We start from the raw sequence: 19,101 nt of genomic DNA, 5'->3' as shown, positions 1-19,101 counted from the left end.
CGGTGAGATGGGGGGCAGCCTGGGCTGCCACCGCTCCATCCCCCGCGACCCGGCCGACCTGTGCCACAGCCGCAAGTTCAGCGCGGCGTGCAACTTCAGCAACATCCTCGTCAACCAGGAGAGGCTCAACATCAACACGGCCACGGAGGAGGAGCTGATGACCCTGCCCGGGGTCACCCGAGTGGTGGCCCAGAACATCGTGGAGTACCGCGAGTACATCGGCGGCTTCAAGAAAGTGGAGGACCTGGCGCTGGTGAGCGGGGTGGGGGCGGCCAAGCTGGAGCAGGTGAAGTTCGAGATCTGCGTGAGCAGCAAGGGCAGCTCGGCGCAGCACTCGCCCAGCTCCGTGCGTAAGGACGCGGCCTCTGAGCACCACCTGTCCGCCACCAAGATCAACATCAATACGGCCACCCCGGCACAGCTCATGAGCATCCGTGGCATCACTGAGAAGATCGCCAACAGCATTGTGGACTACCGTAAAGAGCACGGGCCCTTCAAAAGTATCGAGGACCTGGTGAGGATGGACTGCATCAATTCCTCCTTTCTGGACAAAATCAGGCACCAGATTTTTGCAGATCGTTCCAGGCCCCCTTCAACAAATACCAATGGTGGCCTCAGCTTCATGGCCAAGCCTCACCCCAGCCCCACCTCTCTAAGCCTCCAGAGTGAGGACTTGGACTTTCCTCCCGGGGGTCCAACCCAGATCATATCCACTCGCCCCTCTGTGGAGATGTTTGGGGGGGTGAGAGATGGCAGACCCGTCTTCAGGGTGGCTACGTGGAACCTGCAAAGCTGCTCCATGGAGAAGGCCAACAACCCAGGTGTGCGGGAAGTCGTGTGCATGACGCTGCTGGAGAACAGGTAAGAGGCAGCACCTGACCTGCAGGCTTAGCTCCATGCAGGATTGTAGGCTCATGCCTTTGAGTTTTGGGCACTGTAGAGTCTTGTTGTGATTCTAGTGGGACTGACTCCTTCCCGGGATTACTAAGTGTTTCCCACTTCTTGCGTGAAATGGTGTTTGAGTCACAATGCTGTGACTGTAGTGGCTGTCCCTCCATAAAGCTGCTGTAACCCTCCATAGGCAGTGGAGCTCCTGAGGAGGGGTGTGTGTGTACACACAGCTGTGCAGGGGAGACTGGGCTGTCACGGTTGCCTTAGGCCTGTTAATGGTTGGTCAAGGATTGTTTCTCCATTAAGAGCCTTTTGAACATGTCATGGAGAGCTGCCTTTCCTGCCAGAAGCTGGGGGGCAGTAGCAGGAGAAGGGCTGTGTAACAGGTGTGGAATGCCACAGCTCGTCCCGCAAGGGTGACACAGCTTGTTAATGAGTGGTCATGGGGCATCTCCTGAGCTGGAGGGACTGCTCATCCCTGGGGATGTGAGACATGGAGCACCTGCCTGGGGAAACTGTGCTGTCCTTGTGCCAGGCTTTGTTCCCTGACTGCACTGAGCACTTGGTGGTGTGGCAAACAGGATTGTGCTTCAGGTGTTAATGCAAAGCTGGGAGTTTTGGTTTTGTTTTTTATATGTAATTGGTCAAGGGTGCTGGGGATGATGGTCTTACTAAACTTTCTGCTGGACACAGAAATTGTTTTATTGTAGATTGCAATAAGCATTTTGAAATAACTCTAGCCCTTTCCTTTTCATGTGTCAAATCTGTCCCAGCTGATCTGGCATTTAGTTTACAACAGAGGTAAAGTTACTTTTCTCTCTGGCTGCGACTCAGACTTCCAGCAGGAAATGAATAGGGGCAGGGGACTCTTAGGCTTCTGCAAAAGGGATGTTGTGGGGAGGGGAAGTGTTCATGAACTGTTATCTCTGTCCTTTTCCAATAATACGCTGAATAACAGCTCTTGTTGGTGAGGTTGCAGAGGTCAGGCATGCGAGCAGGATGGTGACAGTGATATGAAATCCTGTGCTGCAGTACAGTATTTGTGGCCAGGGATACCTCTGCTGTGCGCTGCTTGGGAGCCCGGTGCTCCCACATAGGAAACATCTGTCATCTCACAGCCACCACTGTTTGATACCCAAAATGAAGATGGTAGACCAGCAGGATTATTGAGGTGTTACACTGATGGCTTCAGCCTAACATCTGTCAATATTCTGCTTCACTAGTTCAGGTATCCTGTGCTTCCCCCTTTGTCTGCACTTTCTCTCTTTTTTTTTTTTTTTGTTTTGTTGTTGTTTTTTGGGGGTTTTTTTTTTTGGTAAGCAGCTGGAGTGGAGCTGCTGGGGATAGAAACTCAGATTATCTCTAGTCTCAGAATAATTCTAATAATTATTTATATTTTTATATACATATACAAGGGATTTTTAAGGACCTCCTCCACTAAAGTGCTAACTGTCACTTCTGCAACTTGAGCATTTTGGGGGGAAAAGCTCCAAACAAGATGGCCCACCTATTACAAAAGCCAGGAAGATGTAGTGCTTATAAAATAAAGCTGCCTTAGCCCAAGCTGGCCGCTCTGCATGCAGTGTGGCCCTAGAAATTTGTTTGATTTTTGCCCTTAGACTGCATGGTGCTTAGTTTCTAAGCAGCTTAGCCAACAGGCACTTAGTTGTGCTGGGTGCTGTAAAATGTCTCCTGGATACTTTGAAGTTTCAGAGGAGCCTGGTAGAAGTGCTTGTTTTTGTTCTGTTTTATTGCACATATCTGTGTCATCAATCACACAGGGTGAGTACGATGCAATTGTTTTCTGTAGTTGATCCAATTTGTGATAACATGAGAAGCTGGAAAGAAATGAGAGCAAAGTGCATCCACAGACAAGCCTGCAAAACTTTCGTGGGAAAATAAATGTGGGAACAGAAAAAAGCAGCACTATGCAGGAAAAATGTATATGTTGGGAAAAGCCATACTCAGCAACTCAGGGAGGAATTTCCTCTTGCTTGTGTGAGCATTGATGGGGCCAGAGGAGCTTTGTAGCTGTAAAACAGCCTCAGCTGAGGTCAGAAACTGCCTTCATTCTGCTTCTGAGCTCTGTGGTCTCACTCCCAGCTCAGGTTGTGTACCCTGGGAATGGACAGAATGCCTTGCAAATTAATCTTTGCCTAGGTAAATCAACTCCAGTAGACAGTCAGCTGGAGAAATTCACCTCTTGCTTCTCCAAGCAAGAATATATCACTGCACAGGGCTCATCAGCTTTCAGCCTCACAAAATCCATGGGTGTGTTTTCAAGGTGCTCTGTGGGTGTCCCACATGTGTTGCTCAAGTCTCCAGCTATGACCCAAGCTGGAGGTGGATCTGGAGGCTCTTTGGCCTGGCAGTAGGTGCTCTTGTGAGCTGTGCTAATGGGCACCTGCTTGCTGCTGCCCTGATGTGCAGGAATAAGTGTGCTCCTTCATGCTGGTTCCTTACAGTCAGAGCTGGTGTCAGGTAGTCCAGGATGCCCTTAGGAGTTGGAGTACTGTCTTGTTACAGCTGGAGGAGCTGCCTCACCTTGTTTCTTAAGTCCAGAAATAAAGAACAGCAAGTCAAGAAGATTACTAAAACTGTGTAAAGAGAAGCAAAGAATCTAAATTTTATGTATTCAGGACTTTTATGCCAGTTAAAAGGCTTGCTTTGGGGTTTGCTTTTTAAAAATTTGTTGGTTGGGGTTTTTTTGTGTTTTCATGACCTGGTCACAGCAAGTAGCTTTAAAACCCCTTGGGGTTGTTCTTTCAGGTGTTAACCACAGGGAAAAGTACTGCTTCTTTCCAGGTGAGGCTAGAAGGCTGTGCTCCTCCTGTCTTCCAGCCCTTTGCATTGAGGGAACAGTTGTGTAGGAAGGAAAGAGGGCCAGACTTTCATTCAAACCAAACAAAAAGCAAGAAAATGTCATATTGCAACCTGCTGAAGGGAGGAGAGGAAAAAAAAAAGAACTTAATTCAAAGTCTCATGCTTGTTCCCAGAAGTGCTAAATTTCTGGAGAGCAGTGAAGGGAATGTACACTAAATCAGTAAGCATGACTACTACTGCTAAGCTATTTTGAAATTCATTGCTGTAGTGCAAAAATAATGAAATACAGCAAGGTCCTCACCCTCTTTTCTCATATTACAAGGATCTATGTTTATCACAGTGTTTGAAGTGAAGGAGCGAGGTGTTTTCATTCAGAGGACTAGAGGGTAATTTTAGAAGAGCTTAACATGATGAACGAGGAGGCGAGCGTGACACATAATTGGATTGAAGTATCAAGTCTGGGGTGAGTTTGCCCAAACCTGCAGTGTTTCTTGCAGGTATTGTTCAGAAAATCTGGGATTTATTGACAAAGAGTCAGTTGGCCTGTCTCTGGGGATGCAGGTCATCCCCTCTATCTGACCTCCATGTCCTCCACATTCTCGGGGGGAATGGGGGAACCAACTGCTTCTTCTCACCAAAAAAAAAAAAAAAAGAAAAATGTGGGGTAAGAGTAGCATGGTTAAAAGGGCAAGTTCAGGTCAAAGGCAGTGAGTGTTTTTGTGGAGAATAAGTAGCTCCATGTTTCCAACTCCAGAGGATGTTTTCTCTGGACAAGGACGGTGGAGGTGCCCCAGAACTGCCCCATACCCCAGGTCCATAGGGAAAGGTACTTTTGCTACTCCTTATCCATACCTGCCTCAGACCTGTCGCTCCTTGCCATAAACTGAGCTCGTGGCTCCTGTGACACCCTGTGACTGCTTTCTCTGGCTGTCAGGGTGCCAGTTGGGTGATCCCATGAAGAAGTGTGGGGCAGGTTTGTGTAACACGGACTGACAGACAGGGCACCTTAGAGGTGCAAACTGCAGTTTGGCTGTGTGCTTCAAAGCCTGCAAGTAGCCAGGGGCAGTGATCAGCTGTGCACCTTCCCCAGCATGGTTTTCAGTGGAGGTTTTCCAACTGGTTTTCATGGTGCTTTATAATACTGAGCAGTAACTTTGTGAAGACCTCTGAACTTTTTTTTTCCTTGGAAGCACACTTTGCAGTTGACTGAATGAAAATTGACAGAGGGTTTGAAGGCCAGAACTTGTACTCTATCTAAAGGAGGAGGACCGTGTGTCAAGAAGATGGTGGGTCCTAAGGTCCACAGAGCCCAGCTCTGCTTCCTTTCAGATGTCAAGCAGTTCAAGCTGTTGTTTCCTTCTGCTGCTTTCTTTGGGCAGCTTCTTGGTGTGGTTACATCTTCTACATGCAAAAAGTGTAAGTAATAAAGCCTTAACACTTGTCGCAAAAACTGCAGAACCACAGAAGGGCTCAGGTTGAAAGTGACCTCAGAATATCATCTGATCCAGCCTTTCCTGGGAAAGGGAACCTGGATGAGATTATCTATCCCTGTGTCCAATCACACAGGCTAGAGGTTTGAAAACCTCTAGGAGGTTGTTCCAGTGATTGACTCTTTTCACTATAAAAAAGTTATAACTTACATGTCTATAGAGTAACAAATACAAATAGCAGTATAAACTTTTCACTTAGCACAGGTGGTTTTTTTTTTCTCTTTGGCCTGGACAGGAAGCCTTAGGAACATGCCAGTTCTTTTTCCTTCCCAAAGTTTGTAACTGGTGAGCTGTTTTCAGTTTGGTTAGATGCATAGCGGTCTCTCAAAGACAAGAAATTAATCTCAATTTCTGTGTCTGGGGCTGAAATCAGTGTTCTAGCTGGGGGAACAGTAGGTAAACCTCAGCCCAAAATTGCTTCCGGGGAGGACAGGCAGGCTCTGGATAACCCTTGCTGTGCCACCATGCTTGAAAGTTCCTCTTCTTAGCCTTACCTACCCCAGGAGACCTTAAGCACATCCTCTTGTCACCCAATAAAAAGAGAAGTTTCTGAGCCAACCTCTGAAGCAGTCTCTTCCTATTAAGATAGGAGGAAAACTTAATGTTGTTCAGGCCCCTGCACTAGGTGCTGGAGGCAGGAGAACCACTTTTCTGATTGTTCCCCTATGCTAAATAACAGGGTGGGGCTTTTACTTTCCTCTCTGGTCTCTTAGTCTGGGACAAGGGGCAGCTCTTTGCTACTGGGGCTTATTAATTTGCTTGGGAAGGGGGGTGGTGTGGTACCTTGCTTCCAGGATTGTGTTGGGTTTCCCATCAAGATGATGGAAAAAGATTGCACCCTCACAGAGCAGACGTCATAGTAATTTATCATGGTAGTAGTGATGGGTGTACTTGCACACTTCAGAGGCTCATCACCAGCTTGTATTTGTTGTTTCTGTGCTGTTGCTGAAGCTCTCAGTGGTTGGTCAAAGTCCTGAGGTGCATCTGTTTTATATCTCTTTCTTTATAAAGCTACGTGGTTTTCCCTCCTTTGGGTTAAGCTGGAGCCTTGCCAAGAATAATTCCCCTGCAAGAAAAGATCAGGAAAGAGGGCCTGGCTCGAGTAACCTGACCATGCTAATGAGTCTTAAGCAGCAAAAGAACAAATACACCCTCTTCTCCTTATGTAATAGAGAGGAAATCCTGCCTCCTGCAACTTCAGAGAAAACTTAAGGAAAAAAAGGAATTGTTAGATGATATCATTTATGTGCACTTCACAAAGGGATTTTAATGAGCAGTAGAAAAAATGAGTGCAAATTAATGGTGGCTTTATATCCATTTCTGATACCTCAGAGGACAAAAAAGTGGGGTGCTGGAAGAGCTGTTGTTTTGGGGATTGGCTTTTTTGTTGGTTTTTTTTTTTTTTTTTGCCTCCGCCTGCCTGAGACCAATGATGTTTTACCTACTGGAGATTAGTGGGAGCCTTGAACTGCCTTCTGCATACCATCTGGCATGGGAAAGCAGCAGGTTAGACCCTGAGATACGTATTTTCCAGTGAAAGGAAACTCGACTGATTTACTCCTGTTCAGGATTTGGCCCATTCCTTTGCCTGTGTAAAATCACATGAAGGCTGCCAAGCTTAATGCTAAAGAGCACTGCCCTCTCCCTAGGGGCTAGGACTCCTCTGGGATACTGCTCCCATCTTGGATAGGGGTTCCAGCCCCTTTCAGGACTGCTGCTGGGGAAGCAAGTGACGTCAGTTTTAAATTAATCAAATAATTAAAAATTTAAATTAATCAATTAATCAAAAATATTCTAATTGGATTCCATTTCCAAACTTCTGCTTCATATGGATGCAGTTCTGAGCCCCTCTACAAGGGCACCGCCGCTCCTCCTGAAGGAGGTGGGCTGATTGTTCGAGATACATTGCAGCTCCTGGGTCTTTGCAGGAGAGATCAAAAGCAGTGGGTGGACTTGGAGCAAGACTCTGAAGGGTGAACACCATCGCTGTGTCCAGACACTTGGAGAAGGCATCTGGAGCCACATGCTCTGCAGGAGATCTCAGGGGTGAATGCACTGAGCTAGCTCCTTGATCCTGCTTGGTCTCTGTTGCCACAGCCCCCACAGCTTTCCTTCCTCAGACATGACACAGGAATGTAGGACAGGCCCTTGAAATTACCCCTGGGTAGCCTTTCCAGGGATTTTCTGTTTTAAATGGAGATCTGGGCATTGTTTTAACTTTGCACAACTGCAGTTTCAGCATGTTTCCTGAACATTCAAGAGCTGTATCCAACCAGTCATTTTTATCTGCTTTGAAGTTGAGAATGTGGCTGGAAAAATAGTATAGTTAAAGGCTGGTTTATCCATTTAAAATAAACATTATTCTTCTCCTTTTTAAAATTATAACCATGCCCTGCCACTGTTACTTGTGCCATAAAGCTTGGTTAAAATGAAACAGATTAGTGGGGAAAGAGCTGGTTCATATATTATTCTTTTCTCCCAACATGTCTAATTGATACATCTGGCAGCACTTAATGGCCACATAGTTTCAATCCATGCCTGCTCGACTATTTTGCACGCGTTAGTTTGTGTCACTGGATTAATGTTGCACATTGCAGGTATTTTGGTAAACCAGAGCTGCCAGCTTATTCCTGTAGATCCTGCAAGGTTTGCTTTATTCCATGTGGCAAAGATTAAGTGGGTTGGCTGATTTATGGTAATAAATTGGTGAATTATTAGTTGGTGCTGTACTGCCTGTTCCTGAGTCACAAGCAGAGGCCACAAGACTATAACTTCATTCTGCTTGACTTCTCAGAAATCTTGTGCCACACGGCTGTAGGAGACAAACTAGGTACCTACACACAGAGCTTTGTCCTCTAAACAGAAGTATTGAATGCTTCGTGACTTTTTTCTGTGGTTTGGGAACTTGCAGGACAGCTGCAGGAAGGGTGGTTTTCTAACTTTTTCTTTGAAAAGAGTAATAGGACCATTTCCAATTCTTACTGGAAAGATGAACCAAGGGGCTACTTGGTTCCTGACAAGGTGCGAGCAGAAACTTGGTCACTTGCTGTTTACTAGAGGAAAACAGTGTCTCTGCAACCAAGTGCTGGGTCTAGCTCACTGTGGACACAGGTCGCCAGCAGTGTTACACAGGGATATTTTGGACAGGTTTTTTTTTCACATTTAGCTGCATCCTTCTTGATGTAATTGAGCTTCAGTGTGCTTCCTATGGCTTCATTGTTAGGAGGACCCTGCTTCTTTAGTTTCTAATTAGTGTTTCTTTGGGAACATGATTTCAAGATTTGGCTGGATGAGGAGAGAAGAGGTGATAGGTCATGGATTACAGCGTGCGTGTAACTTTATTTTTAAATCACATTGTTCTTCATTGTAATGCAAGTGTAAGCTGACAGATGGAAGCACAGTGTCCTTACTGAAATAATTACAATATGCTGCAGTAATTTCTTAAGACTATTATATGGTGTGGTGATGGAGACAAGAACCATGGCATATTAATAATAACAGTGCTTAAAAATAGAAACACAATAGCTTCTTCACTTCCAGATTTTTTTTTCATTATTATTTTGCAGAGGTACTGTGCTTTGTTTGAGTAATAGCTGGTGATCCCCACTGATTTATCAAAGAGTAGAAGTGCATGATGGCTTTGCTGAGGGGAGGGGGAGATGTACCAGAGACCTCCTTTCTCATGTTTGTCCTCTCCCTCATCTCAGGCCTGGGTGCTCCGCACTGGATTCCAAAATGCCTTGTAAGGTGCCAAGAGCATGGTGGGCTTCAATCAGTGATAGATAAATATGAAGGGAATACGCAGCTGTGGTAAAAAAGGATATTTTTTGTCAATGAACTGTTTCATCTCACCCCTGGCATATACAGCATGTCCATGTCCTGATCAGACCATGTAACATTTTCAAATGGCACGAGTGTTTTAAACCGCTCGGTCACCGGCGGGGAGGCTCAGTGCTGCTGACCTCCTTTCCCTCCCTGCTGCTGGGGGTTGTGCAGGAAGGAGCCCGGTGTCAGCACCAAGCTGTTATTTTCAGTGCCTGTGGTAAAATTATTAGAGGCCAGTGAGTAAGAGAAATAAGTTTACCCTGCATGTGCCCCATGTGCATGCATGTTCCAAAAGTTCAACAGTGTATAAAAATACAATTTAAAAGACAATTGATTCCTATGGAAAAATGCATCAGGGGTTATATTGTTGCGTGTCCTAGGGATGGCTGAGAACACTGTGGATACTGGATATGCACTGTGAGTGTAGTGGAATTAATGCAGCCTGCTTGTGCAGAATGGATTGGAATCCCTCTGACTGAGGCTGTCTGGAAGGGAGCCTCATGCAGGCTGTCTGTCTGTTCTATCCCTATGTCTGTCACGGAGCTGGGGGGAGAGCACAGTAATGCCCTTCTTCTCTTTGCGATGAACATCCCAATGGGCAAAGCTATACCTGGGAGCAGCTGTTACTGTAGGCTTGCAGATACTGATAATGAGGAGGAACCAGAAAATTTCCTTTTCCTTCTGTGTGGCTATTTTTCTCCCTGTTTTTAGAGGTGTTTCAGGTAATGTGATCAATCTCCTGTGCAAATTTAGCTACAGCAGCTGTCCAAGGCATTCCACAGCTGAACGGGTTTTTAATGAGTTTCTGAACAGCTAATTGATCAGCTCTGCTCTGGCTGTGTGAGGCAGTGGCAGCCTTCCTGCCCCAAATCCCCCGTGCTTGCTGCACACCAGTCCTGCAGAGCCTCCCTTCCCTCTGCTTCGCGGGGCGGGAGGAATAAAGGAGCTGCTGCTTTTGCCTTCAGACTTATCCTTCCACTCACTGGTATTTATAGCCCTGCTGTTCCCCTCCGCTTCCGTGTCGCTCTGTCGGTCACAGCCCTGCGGGTGCGGAGGCGCAGGCGCTCGGCTGCCCAGGGCTTGCTCCAGGCTCACTGGAGGTAATTGCCGGTCAGTGCCCGCTCTCTCTAGCTCAGGCTTGGCTGCAGTAAAGGTTAGCCACCTTTCTGCCAAACTGGAAGCAGTGTGCTGTTGGATACACACTGGGTGTTAACTTAGAAACCTTATATTTGGTTTCTTTATTTATTCTATTTAAATAAATAAGACCAAGTGTGGTTCCGTCTCAACGCCATTGAATTGCAGGGTGTTGTGTCAAAAGCAGGTCTTAATTAGGTGTTGAAAAATGAACTGTCAGGCAAGTTTTCCTTTCATACATGAAGGGCAAGACTTCGGGTTTGCTGTCAAACCTATTGCCTGTAGAATGTTAAATTACTGCCTTACTCCTCTTTTTTTTTCTCCCTCTAAGCAGGCAGAAACATGGAATAATGTGAACCCCTGCCAGGGAGGATAAAACCCATATGACTTGTTTTAAAACAGTCTGCTCTTCTAACAGGGCAGGAAATTTCCAGTGATAATCCCATTTTAGGCTAATATGGGCAGATGCTGCTCTTCCACCAGACACAATGATGGGGTCCCTTTCTGTAAGGATTGCCTTAGGGAGATCTTTGAGTTGCTCCCCTCTTGTGATATGTGGGGCTGATGGTGGTGGCACATACCAGCACCACAGTACACAGGAGAGGAAGTATACTGTGTCTGCAAGAGATTCTGCCCCAATACACAAAAACACCAGAGCTGCTGGTGAGTTAAGAGCTAAAATAAATGCTGTTACCAAGAAAATACTGCAATGGTACCTGACTACCCTTTGCAACCTTTATTCTGACCAGCCCGTTTTCCTATGATTGTGGCAGCAATGACAGTGCAATTTTTGGCTGTCTACATCTTCCTGCTAGTCCTTTGTATGGCTCTTTCCATTATCTATAGCTGTGTTTACAGTCCCCTTTCATAATTAATGGGGACTACCAGCTGCCCACTGCCATCCCTGTTGGCTGCTCTCCCAAAAACACGGCATTGAGCAATAAGCAGCGTGTGGCCTGGGTGAGGGCAAAGGGGTTGGTACTGCTGGCAGATAGCACAGAGGTGATTCCAGCACATCCCAGAGGGATCTCTTGGTGAAGATTACCCACTGGTTACCAAGAAACCCCCACAATGTCTTGGTTTTATTGCTTCTGAGTTCTCTAGTGCAAAGCAGCACTGCACAAAAGGAAGCCGTGGCTTAAAGGACAAGATACAGTTTCAGTCATCAGCTGGTGGATATAGACACAGATAGATTATTTCAACAATGTTGACTCTGGGCCGTTGTCAGTGAAAGTCTGAAAACATTGCTACTGGATGGAAGCTGCGCAAAAGCCACCTCCAAGGATGTGGTGTTTCCCATTTCTATTTTAAACTGAGAGCACTTGGACTTGGCTGAGGTTTGACTTGCTTCTCTATCCATTTTTCCTTTTCTCTTTTTTTTTTCTGTGTGTGTGTATGCAGCAGATTTTTTGAGGAGCTGGATGCAAGGATAATGGTGACCTATATTGTCCAGCTGAGCTCTGAAATTTGGCAAAAAGAAACTGAAAGTAAGAAACTGGGCAGATATCTGTATGTTGGTTGTCTATATGTTGAAAGGAAGTTGCCTCAGACTTGCTTCTATCTTTGGCCTTATATTTGAAGCTTGCTCTTGCAACCTGAACATGAGTCCGCCTTCCACATCCTCTTTCCACCCCTCCTGAATCTAAAGCCTTTTCACTGGTTTTACTTGGCTTTTTGGTATGTTCAAGTCTTGCCATACCTTGAACACTTCCAGTTATCTCAAATGCTGCTTGATCAAGACTTTGCTTTCACACCATGAGGGTTGAATAAAATCATCTCTCACCTACAAGGCTGAGGACTTCAGTTTCCTTGGATCATCTGTGATACTTCCCCCAAATCATTCTAATGCCATCTCCTTGCTCCAAGATTTGCTGCAGCATTTCTTTCTCTGCTGAGGTCTCTTGCCAGGCAGTTTGAAAATCAGTGTCTTTTAAGATATATCAAGTTTCAGGCAAAAGCTGCCTGAAAACTGCAGCCTCGCCTTTTATGTCTGAGGGTGTTAGGAATTCTTGCAATTAGAGGAGGCTCTTGTACCACTGCTTTAAAGGAAAAAAGTATTTATGTTTTCTATTTTTGTTCCTCGGAGGTACTAAAAGCTCTGCAGAGGAATAAATTGTTATCTTCCTGATGTGTTGGTTGTGGTATTATTTTTAACTTCTTCGAGCAGTTGTTTTAAAGGAGTTTGTATGTACGTTAGGCACTTGGCAGTGTGAGTACTCAGTATTTTTTCCTATCTGATTATGCTGTGGGGGTGCATGCTGCACTGACAGTTTATGGTTCCTCTTCCATATGCATCCTATCTTCCTGAAGATAGTGTTGGAGATGTCAGCTCTGTGAGGAGAGACTGATGAATTTATATCACAAGAATCTTTTTTGTCTAGCAGCTCTTCAGCACAGCACTCTGTTCAGAATATCTCTTAAAAATAGAAAGTACTGGAGGAATATCAGCTTTGTCATGGCGGTGTCATTCATCATCAGTGCCAAATTGATTTGGCTAATCCCTGGTATTATTAGGAGAAAGCCTGAGTTGCCCACACAAGGTTCCCTGTGCCCCAGTTTTTAGAGTGCTTAGTGAGATATTTTGGATTATTTTTTTGGAGTCTACAGCCAGACCAGCTCAAAGTGGGTGTACTCACTTAACTCATACCTAAGTGTGTTTTTCAGTAGGAATGTAACTATGATGGTCTAAAAACTTCAGTTCTTCTGGAGATGAGATTTCCTTGTGTATTTATCTGCTGCAGGCCAATTTCATGTTATCAAGGAGCAAGGGTCATACAACAACATGAATCCAGCATCCAAAAAAAGCACAGAGATTGTTGCTTCCCTTTTTATTACTCCCTGTGCTTGCCTCAAGTTTCACCTCCCAGGTCTACTCCATAAAACTGGGATGTTCCTGGAAATACTGTCATATCTAGAAGGTTTTTCCCACTGAATTGGTGGTTAAATTTTGGACAGTTTGATTATCCCTTTTTTTCATCCTACTGAGTGCTTCATCCAATCAAATATTTCTGCATGTTTCCCTGTCACCCTATTTTTATGTCTTGTTTTTCATACTGGCATTTTGCCTTATGGGTGCAATGAATGGCAAGATATATTTTAGTACTGTGTTATTGCCCATAGGTATTAAATTACTGGTTTGATTGTTTTTATAGGCTGTTTTTATAGCACACCTTTAGGAGGCAGTCAGTCATCCTAACAAAGTCTGTGTGAGGCACACCTCTTCAAATAATCTGTAATGATTTCCATGGAGCAATGATTACTTCCTTGTCAGAATAATCAAGAAACAGGAGTGGAATCAACATTGTTAAAGGTTTATAGTTTCTCCTCCATGGATGTTTTAGACCTGTAGGTTGTAAACACCATTGAGAAGAATCACTGGTGCCCTCTTTGTTGCCTTATGTCCACTATTGAATCAAATGAAATTGTCACCAGGGCTCAGCATTCAATGTTCTTGCTCCTTTTCCCGGAGGGTGTCTGCGCTGCCAGCTTCACCATTTCCCCAAAACACTGGTTTTGGGGTGTTACCACCTGCTTAAGCTTGAGAAGATCAGTGGCAACCTGGAGGCATGCGGGGCATGGCAGTGGGGGGCCAGGGCATCAGGGAGAACCTATGGGGAACATCTTCATAAGCATCCGCATAATCCTGTTTCATGCCCTGCATGTAGTTTGTTAAGAGCTTGTTTGACTTGGAGCTTGTTAAGAGTTTGCCTTGGATCTTGTTACAAAACATGCAAATCATATCAAAAACTGCACAAGACATAATTTTGCACCAGTATGTGCATCCCATCAAGCACGATTTCCTCCTGTCATCCCTTTCCAAGATACATTTGCACTTCAGCTCCAATATTTGGAGAGCTCTGGGTCTGCATAAAGCAGACTTTCTCATTCCCACAGAAGTCTGGTGTTTCTAAGACTGTTTTGTGCCGAAGCCCCTGACCTAAATAAGGTTAAGGATCTGGGCTACAAAATTAGCACCCAATGCCAAGAAAGGAAAAGCTAAACTTGAGCCACCGTTCCCCCCTTGGCCAGAGCTGGTCTGCATAGGGAGCTCTGTAGTCCTCTTGCATCCTTATGCTGTAAAGGCTATTCTTATGTCCAGACGTCTCCAAGCCTGGCACGCAGGGGTCCTCTGTGACTGAGAAGCTTTCAAAACTCCTTCCTGCATGTCATTGTGCAGCTAGAAGCTGGGATTGCTTCCAGCTCACTGAAGACACTCCGACATTGTTCCCTCCTAATCCCCTGCTTCTCCCAGAGCATGGTTTTTCGGAAGGCTAGCATGTTCCCTTGCTGGCTTTCCACGCGGGAACACAAGCGGCGGTTCCTGGGAATAGCGTAACCCTGAATTAGCGATGAGCCAAGGCAGAGGGCGGCTGCATGGTGTGATGGTGGGATGAGCCTTTGGCTCTGTGCTGTGTGAGGGAGGATGCCTGGCTAGCCAGGCTGGCTTGTGGCTGTGCTCCATTTATCTGCTTGCTGGCTTTCCAACAAGGAGCACAAATGTTTAGTAGTAGTGGGGCTGTGTTTCAGCAGGCAGAAATGCCATCCCCCCATCCCCCTTCTTGCAGCCACTCTGAGGTTGATCCACACCTGGTTTGCTGTTTCTTTTTGTGTGCTGGTAGCCTGGGGAAATAAAAGCAGGTTAATGGGACAGGGAGGAGGGTGCTTTCTACTGAAGTGTTTTTTTTTTTTTCCCCAAACCCAGATACAAGCAGAGAGAGAGAGAGAACAAGGTAATGAATAAATGGAAATATTCAGATGTCTTTACAAGGGCATCTTTCAGGACAGGGATTTGACCTTGGAGATTTGGATTGTGTCATTTATAAGATGGTGGCCTGAAGGTGTGGCTCCAGAAGACTTTGCACGTCCCTCAAGGCATTCATAGGTCCAAAGGGAAAGAAGAGTAAAGGGAATTTATTCCAGCTGAGTTCTGTCACCTTTTCCTGCCTTCTAGCAGGTCAGAAGCTCGGGTGAAATTAGAACTTCTGATACATCTGACTGTGCTACTGTTCACTTTGCTGCTCCTTCCAATGTTACTAGCTGTGTGTATTTGAATGCTGAAGGAGATATTTAAGGAGAGGGAAGCTGCAATTTTTTTCAGGTTTTCTCCTAATGACAAGAACCTGGAAACACCTGTAACTATGAGCACCAGCCAGTACTACTGGGATCCCTAAATCAATGGTGGATCTATGGTGGGTCCTTTCTATTCCCTAAGTAGATGTTGGAGCCTCCATTGTAGTGGTAGGCTCTAACTTTCAAGTTTTGCCTCTTAGGAATAATAAAAAATGGTGAAGATAGTTTCTGAAAAAATAGCAGAATTAACTTAGAGCTACATTTAACAATTTTGCAGGTCTGCTGTGATCTGTAATCTCACACTTTTTGCTTTCATCTCTCAGAGCATGTCCTGTAGAAAAGGCTATGTTCCTGGGAGATAGGACAGCTAAAGTGGGAGGTGGGTAATCAGTCAAATCCCACAATGATATGCATGATCTTAGATTGGATATTAGGAAAAATTTCTTTGCTGAAAGGATTGCCAAGTATTGGAATTGGCTGTCAATGGAAGGGGTTGAGTTGCCAACCCTGGAGCTGTTTAAAATATGTGTAGATGTGGTGCTTAGGGACAGGGTTTAGTGGTGGACTTGGTGCTGTCAGGTTAATGGTTGGAGCTGGTGATCTTGCAGGTCTTTTCCAGCCTGAATATTTCTCTGATTCTATGGGTTGCCACTGTGAGCCACTGTGGGTCGCATCCTGGTGTGACATAAAGGGCACAGCCATCGGAGACACATTGCTCCACCTCCTCCAGCTAACCCACATCCCTTTCACCTCACATCCTGTAGACACGATGGGTATTTCCCTTCTTGAAAGAGGGCTTTAAAGCGTTATTGTGTTTTGGGATGGGGGCAGGGCAGAGAGGAAATCAAAAGCCCAGCGTGCTGGCTTTGCTGACTTAGGAAATTGGATGGTTTGCCTTGTGAGAGATTTCTTCAGTGCAGAGCTGGTTGTGAAGTGGTGGTTTGTGGCAGTGTTGACTAATTAATGTTTTCCTGCCAGATGGGGGAGTAGATTGATCCCAACAAAGTGTTGGTTCTGCCTCATGGTGTAACGAAGCTCCCTTTGCACACTGTCTTTGTATCTGTGCATGCACAAGTTGCCCCTGCTTGCTCATCAGAACAGGAGAACAGGTTGTCTCTCTGCCTCTGGCTGTGGTCAACAAACTTCAGCTGGTGGGAGGTTTTGTAGTGGCCCAGGCTCTGGGAAGAGCACGCTGCCATCCTTTTGGATGAAGGGAGGAGCATCACTGCTGAAGATCTGTTCCAGTGTTAGCTCAGCCTCTTTTTCTGCCCATGCTGACTACTAAAATGAGTCATTTTTTTTTGCCTGAACTATTTGTGCTTTTCTCTGAAGAAGAGAAGGACAATTTAAAATTCTCCTTTCTGCTCCCTTCTTCTACCCCACTTTTCTGGGAAAGCTGTCCTTAGCATTTTCCTCTGTGCTTATGTCATGAGATAATGTAACATATGTTGTCATCTCCTCCTGATGTTCTCCTAAAAGAGGAAGGCACGACTGCAGTCTCTGTAGCCTTTCTTCCCCAAGGGTACTGCCTCTTTCCTCATCCTCCCGTGTCTCTACATGGTCATTTGTACATCTGGCACTGTCCAAGTGAGACCACCCAATCTTGTCATCATTGCCTTGCTGAGCATCCTGTGGACTTGGTAAGAGGTTGGCTATGACCTATGGTGTCGCCCAGAGACCCATCTGACCTCTTTGCTCCATTAGGGCTCATTTTTATGTTTCCTTATACTCCTATCCCCAAGGATGGTGCTACTTCATGGTGACCTTACTGAGATGCCAGAATTGCCATCTTGCAGTCGCCTTTTTTATTCAGCAAAGTGACTGAATGCTGCTGTACCTGCTTTCTTTTCATCATCTATGACATGGCCAGTCTTTTCCTGAATATTGTGGTTTCAGGCATTGGGAAAGTGTTTTGTGATTTTCTACTGGCTTATATGTATATGCCACAGCAGGGTTATAATTTGCTTAGTATTTTATTGATTAGGCTAGTGAAGCTGGTGAGCCTCTAAGGGACCACAGCTGTAGATTAAGATTCACGAAGCCCCAAGTGCCTGATTGGCATTTTGTATGAGAGGAACCAGCCTGATGGGGGACTGTACCTTCCCAGCTGCTGTTCCATGGACTCCCCTTCATCAGAAGAACAGGTGGATGTAGAAGCTTTCCTTCTCTCTGGATATCCTGGCCACCTGGACTGCAAACCAACATCAGTCCCACTGAAGTGATTAATGTGTCTGGAAGCTTCAGTGCTCTTAACGTGTGCTGCACATCTGCAAAAAACTGGAATACTAAGCCAAGGTGAATGGAAAGGAGAAATGCCTTCTGCCTCCAAACCCCTTCTCCTTTCTGAGCCTTGAGTCATGGAGCAATAAACAGGAAAAAGAGTGAAATCACCTTTTTGATGCTGTGCAGGTATGCTAGAGTTATGCCCTATTAAAGTTCAGTAAACTCCATTAACCTTTCTTACACTGCTAGGACTTGCATAACATCAGGAACTTCTTTCCCTTACAGTAGTACAGAGGCTGTGTCGTGTGTATGCTATTTTTCTCTTTTCTCTGTAAAGCAAAAAAGACATGCTGGTTTTGCTTAACCAAGGGAGATAAGAGAACTTCCTCTTATTCAGTCCTGTGGCAATGCAATCCCAACCAAATACTATCCAGCTGAATTTAACCATGTGGAGACATCTGCCTTTGGCAATTTTTATTTTTATTAGTGAGAGAGAGTGAGAGTCAGTGTTTCCTCTCTTTCAGTGTGAATCCTAGTAACCCCTAAGATGTCTGGCTGGATCCCTGCCTGTGCAGGGTTATTTCAGTTCAGGCAGTGCACACTGCTGCAGCTCATGGCAGGCTGCATCCACTCACAGGCAAAGTGCCTTAAATCTTTGTCCTGCACACACTGTGTAGCACAAATAAGAAGATGCTGAGAATCATGTGTTTAACAAAATCTCCTTTCCATGGCTCTCTGAAGAGCTTTAAAAAGATTTTTTTTTAAATCCCCAACAAGCTCACAGTCTTTTAAAATTAGAAGGATTCGGGATTTTACTTTTAAGTAAACCTGTACCCTCTCTAAAGAAAAACCTTTGGTGACAAAGCTGACACAGCAGAATCATATGTATTGTCCACTATTATGCATCTGGTAAAGCAGATATGACAAGTCCTCTTTTCTTTAGACCTTAAACTTTTCTTTTTTTTCTTAGTGGATACTAGCAGGCTGGTTAAATAGAATTCCTCCATAGATGCAGTCCTCTGTAATTTATGTAATAGTCATTTCTACAACTTTGTATTGTAACTGGTTACATACCTGCATGCTGGCTGTGCACTGCAGCAGTTGCAACAGTTTGCAGACATCAGTGTTTATTAAGAGCTCTAAAATAAGATTAATGCCCCTTTCTATCCTCCCAGCCTTTGTGATTTCTTAGGTGTTCTGCTTTCGGTTTGTTTTTTTTTTTTTTTGGTTTATTTTTTAAACAGCATATGGCCATTTAGGATTAAGCTGCAGCTGTTCAGTGTTTGGGGATTTGTTTGATGCCCTTTGAGAAAGAGACAGTCTCAGACTTCTGTTGCTTAACAGGGCCTTGCTGAGAAGAAGACTCTGACACTTCCTGTTGCTGTCCTGCGCTTCTAAACTACCACTTGTCATCCACCAGGTTTTTCCTCTGCCTCTATAATTAATCCTCTGAAAACCAGGGCTTGCAATTTGTAATCAAGATTATAGCTAGGAGCTATTTGACTTAACTGTGGGGCGGGGGGGACGGGGAGGAGGAAGGGGGCCTACAACAAAAACCAGAGGAATGATCCAAATAGTGAAGAGTAAATGCTTAAGTAGTGAATAATGCACTAATGCTGTCCTTAAGTGGGAAGTAGGAGCCCTG

At 45.1% G+C, this 19,101-nt stretch overlaps 1 protein-coding gene across 1 annotated transcript in view; it reads left to right on the top strand.

Moving 5' to 3' along the window:
- Positions 1-7: 7 nt before the first annotated feature.
- EEPD1 (endonuclease/exonuclease/phosphatase family domain containing 1) overlaps positions 8-19,101 on the top strand; it is a 64,373-nt gene continuing 45,279 nt past the window's right edge. The window contains exon 1 of the mRNA XM_005428660.2: positions 8-861. Coding sequence (XP_005428717.1) covers positions 8-861 — 854 coding nt within the window. The remainder of the gene's footprint in view (positions 862-19,101) is intronic.

Source organism: Geospiza fortis, unplaced genomic scaffold (genome assembly GCF_000277835.1).
Source record: "Geospiza fortis unplaced genomic scaffold, GeoFor_1.0 scaffold255, whole genome shotgun sequence".
In the NCBI taxonomy this organism is placed as follows: domain Eukaryota; kingdom Metazoa; phylum Chordata; class Aves; order Passeriformes; family Thraupidae; genus Geospiza; species Geospiza fortis.
Note: the sequence above shows the minus strand (reverse complement) of the source record. Positions and strands in the feature narration are given on the sequence as shown.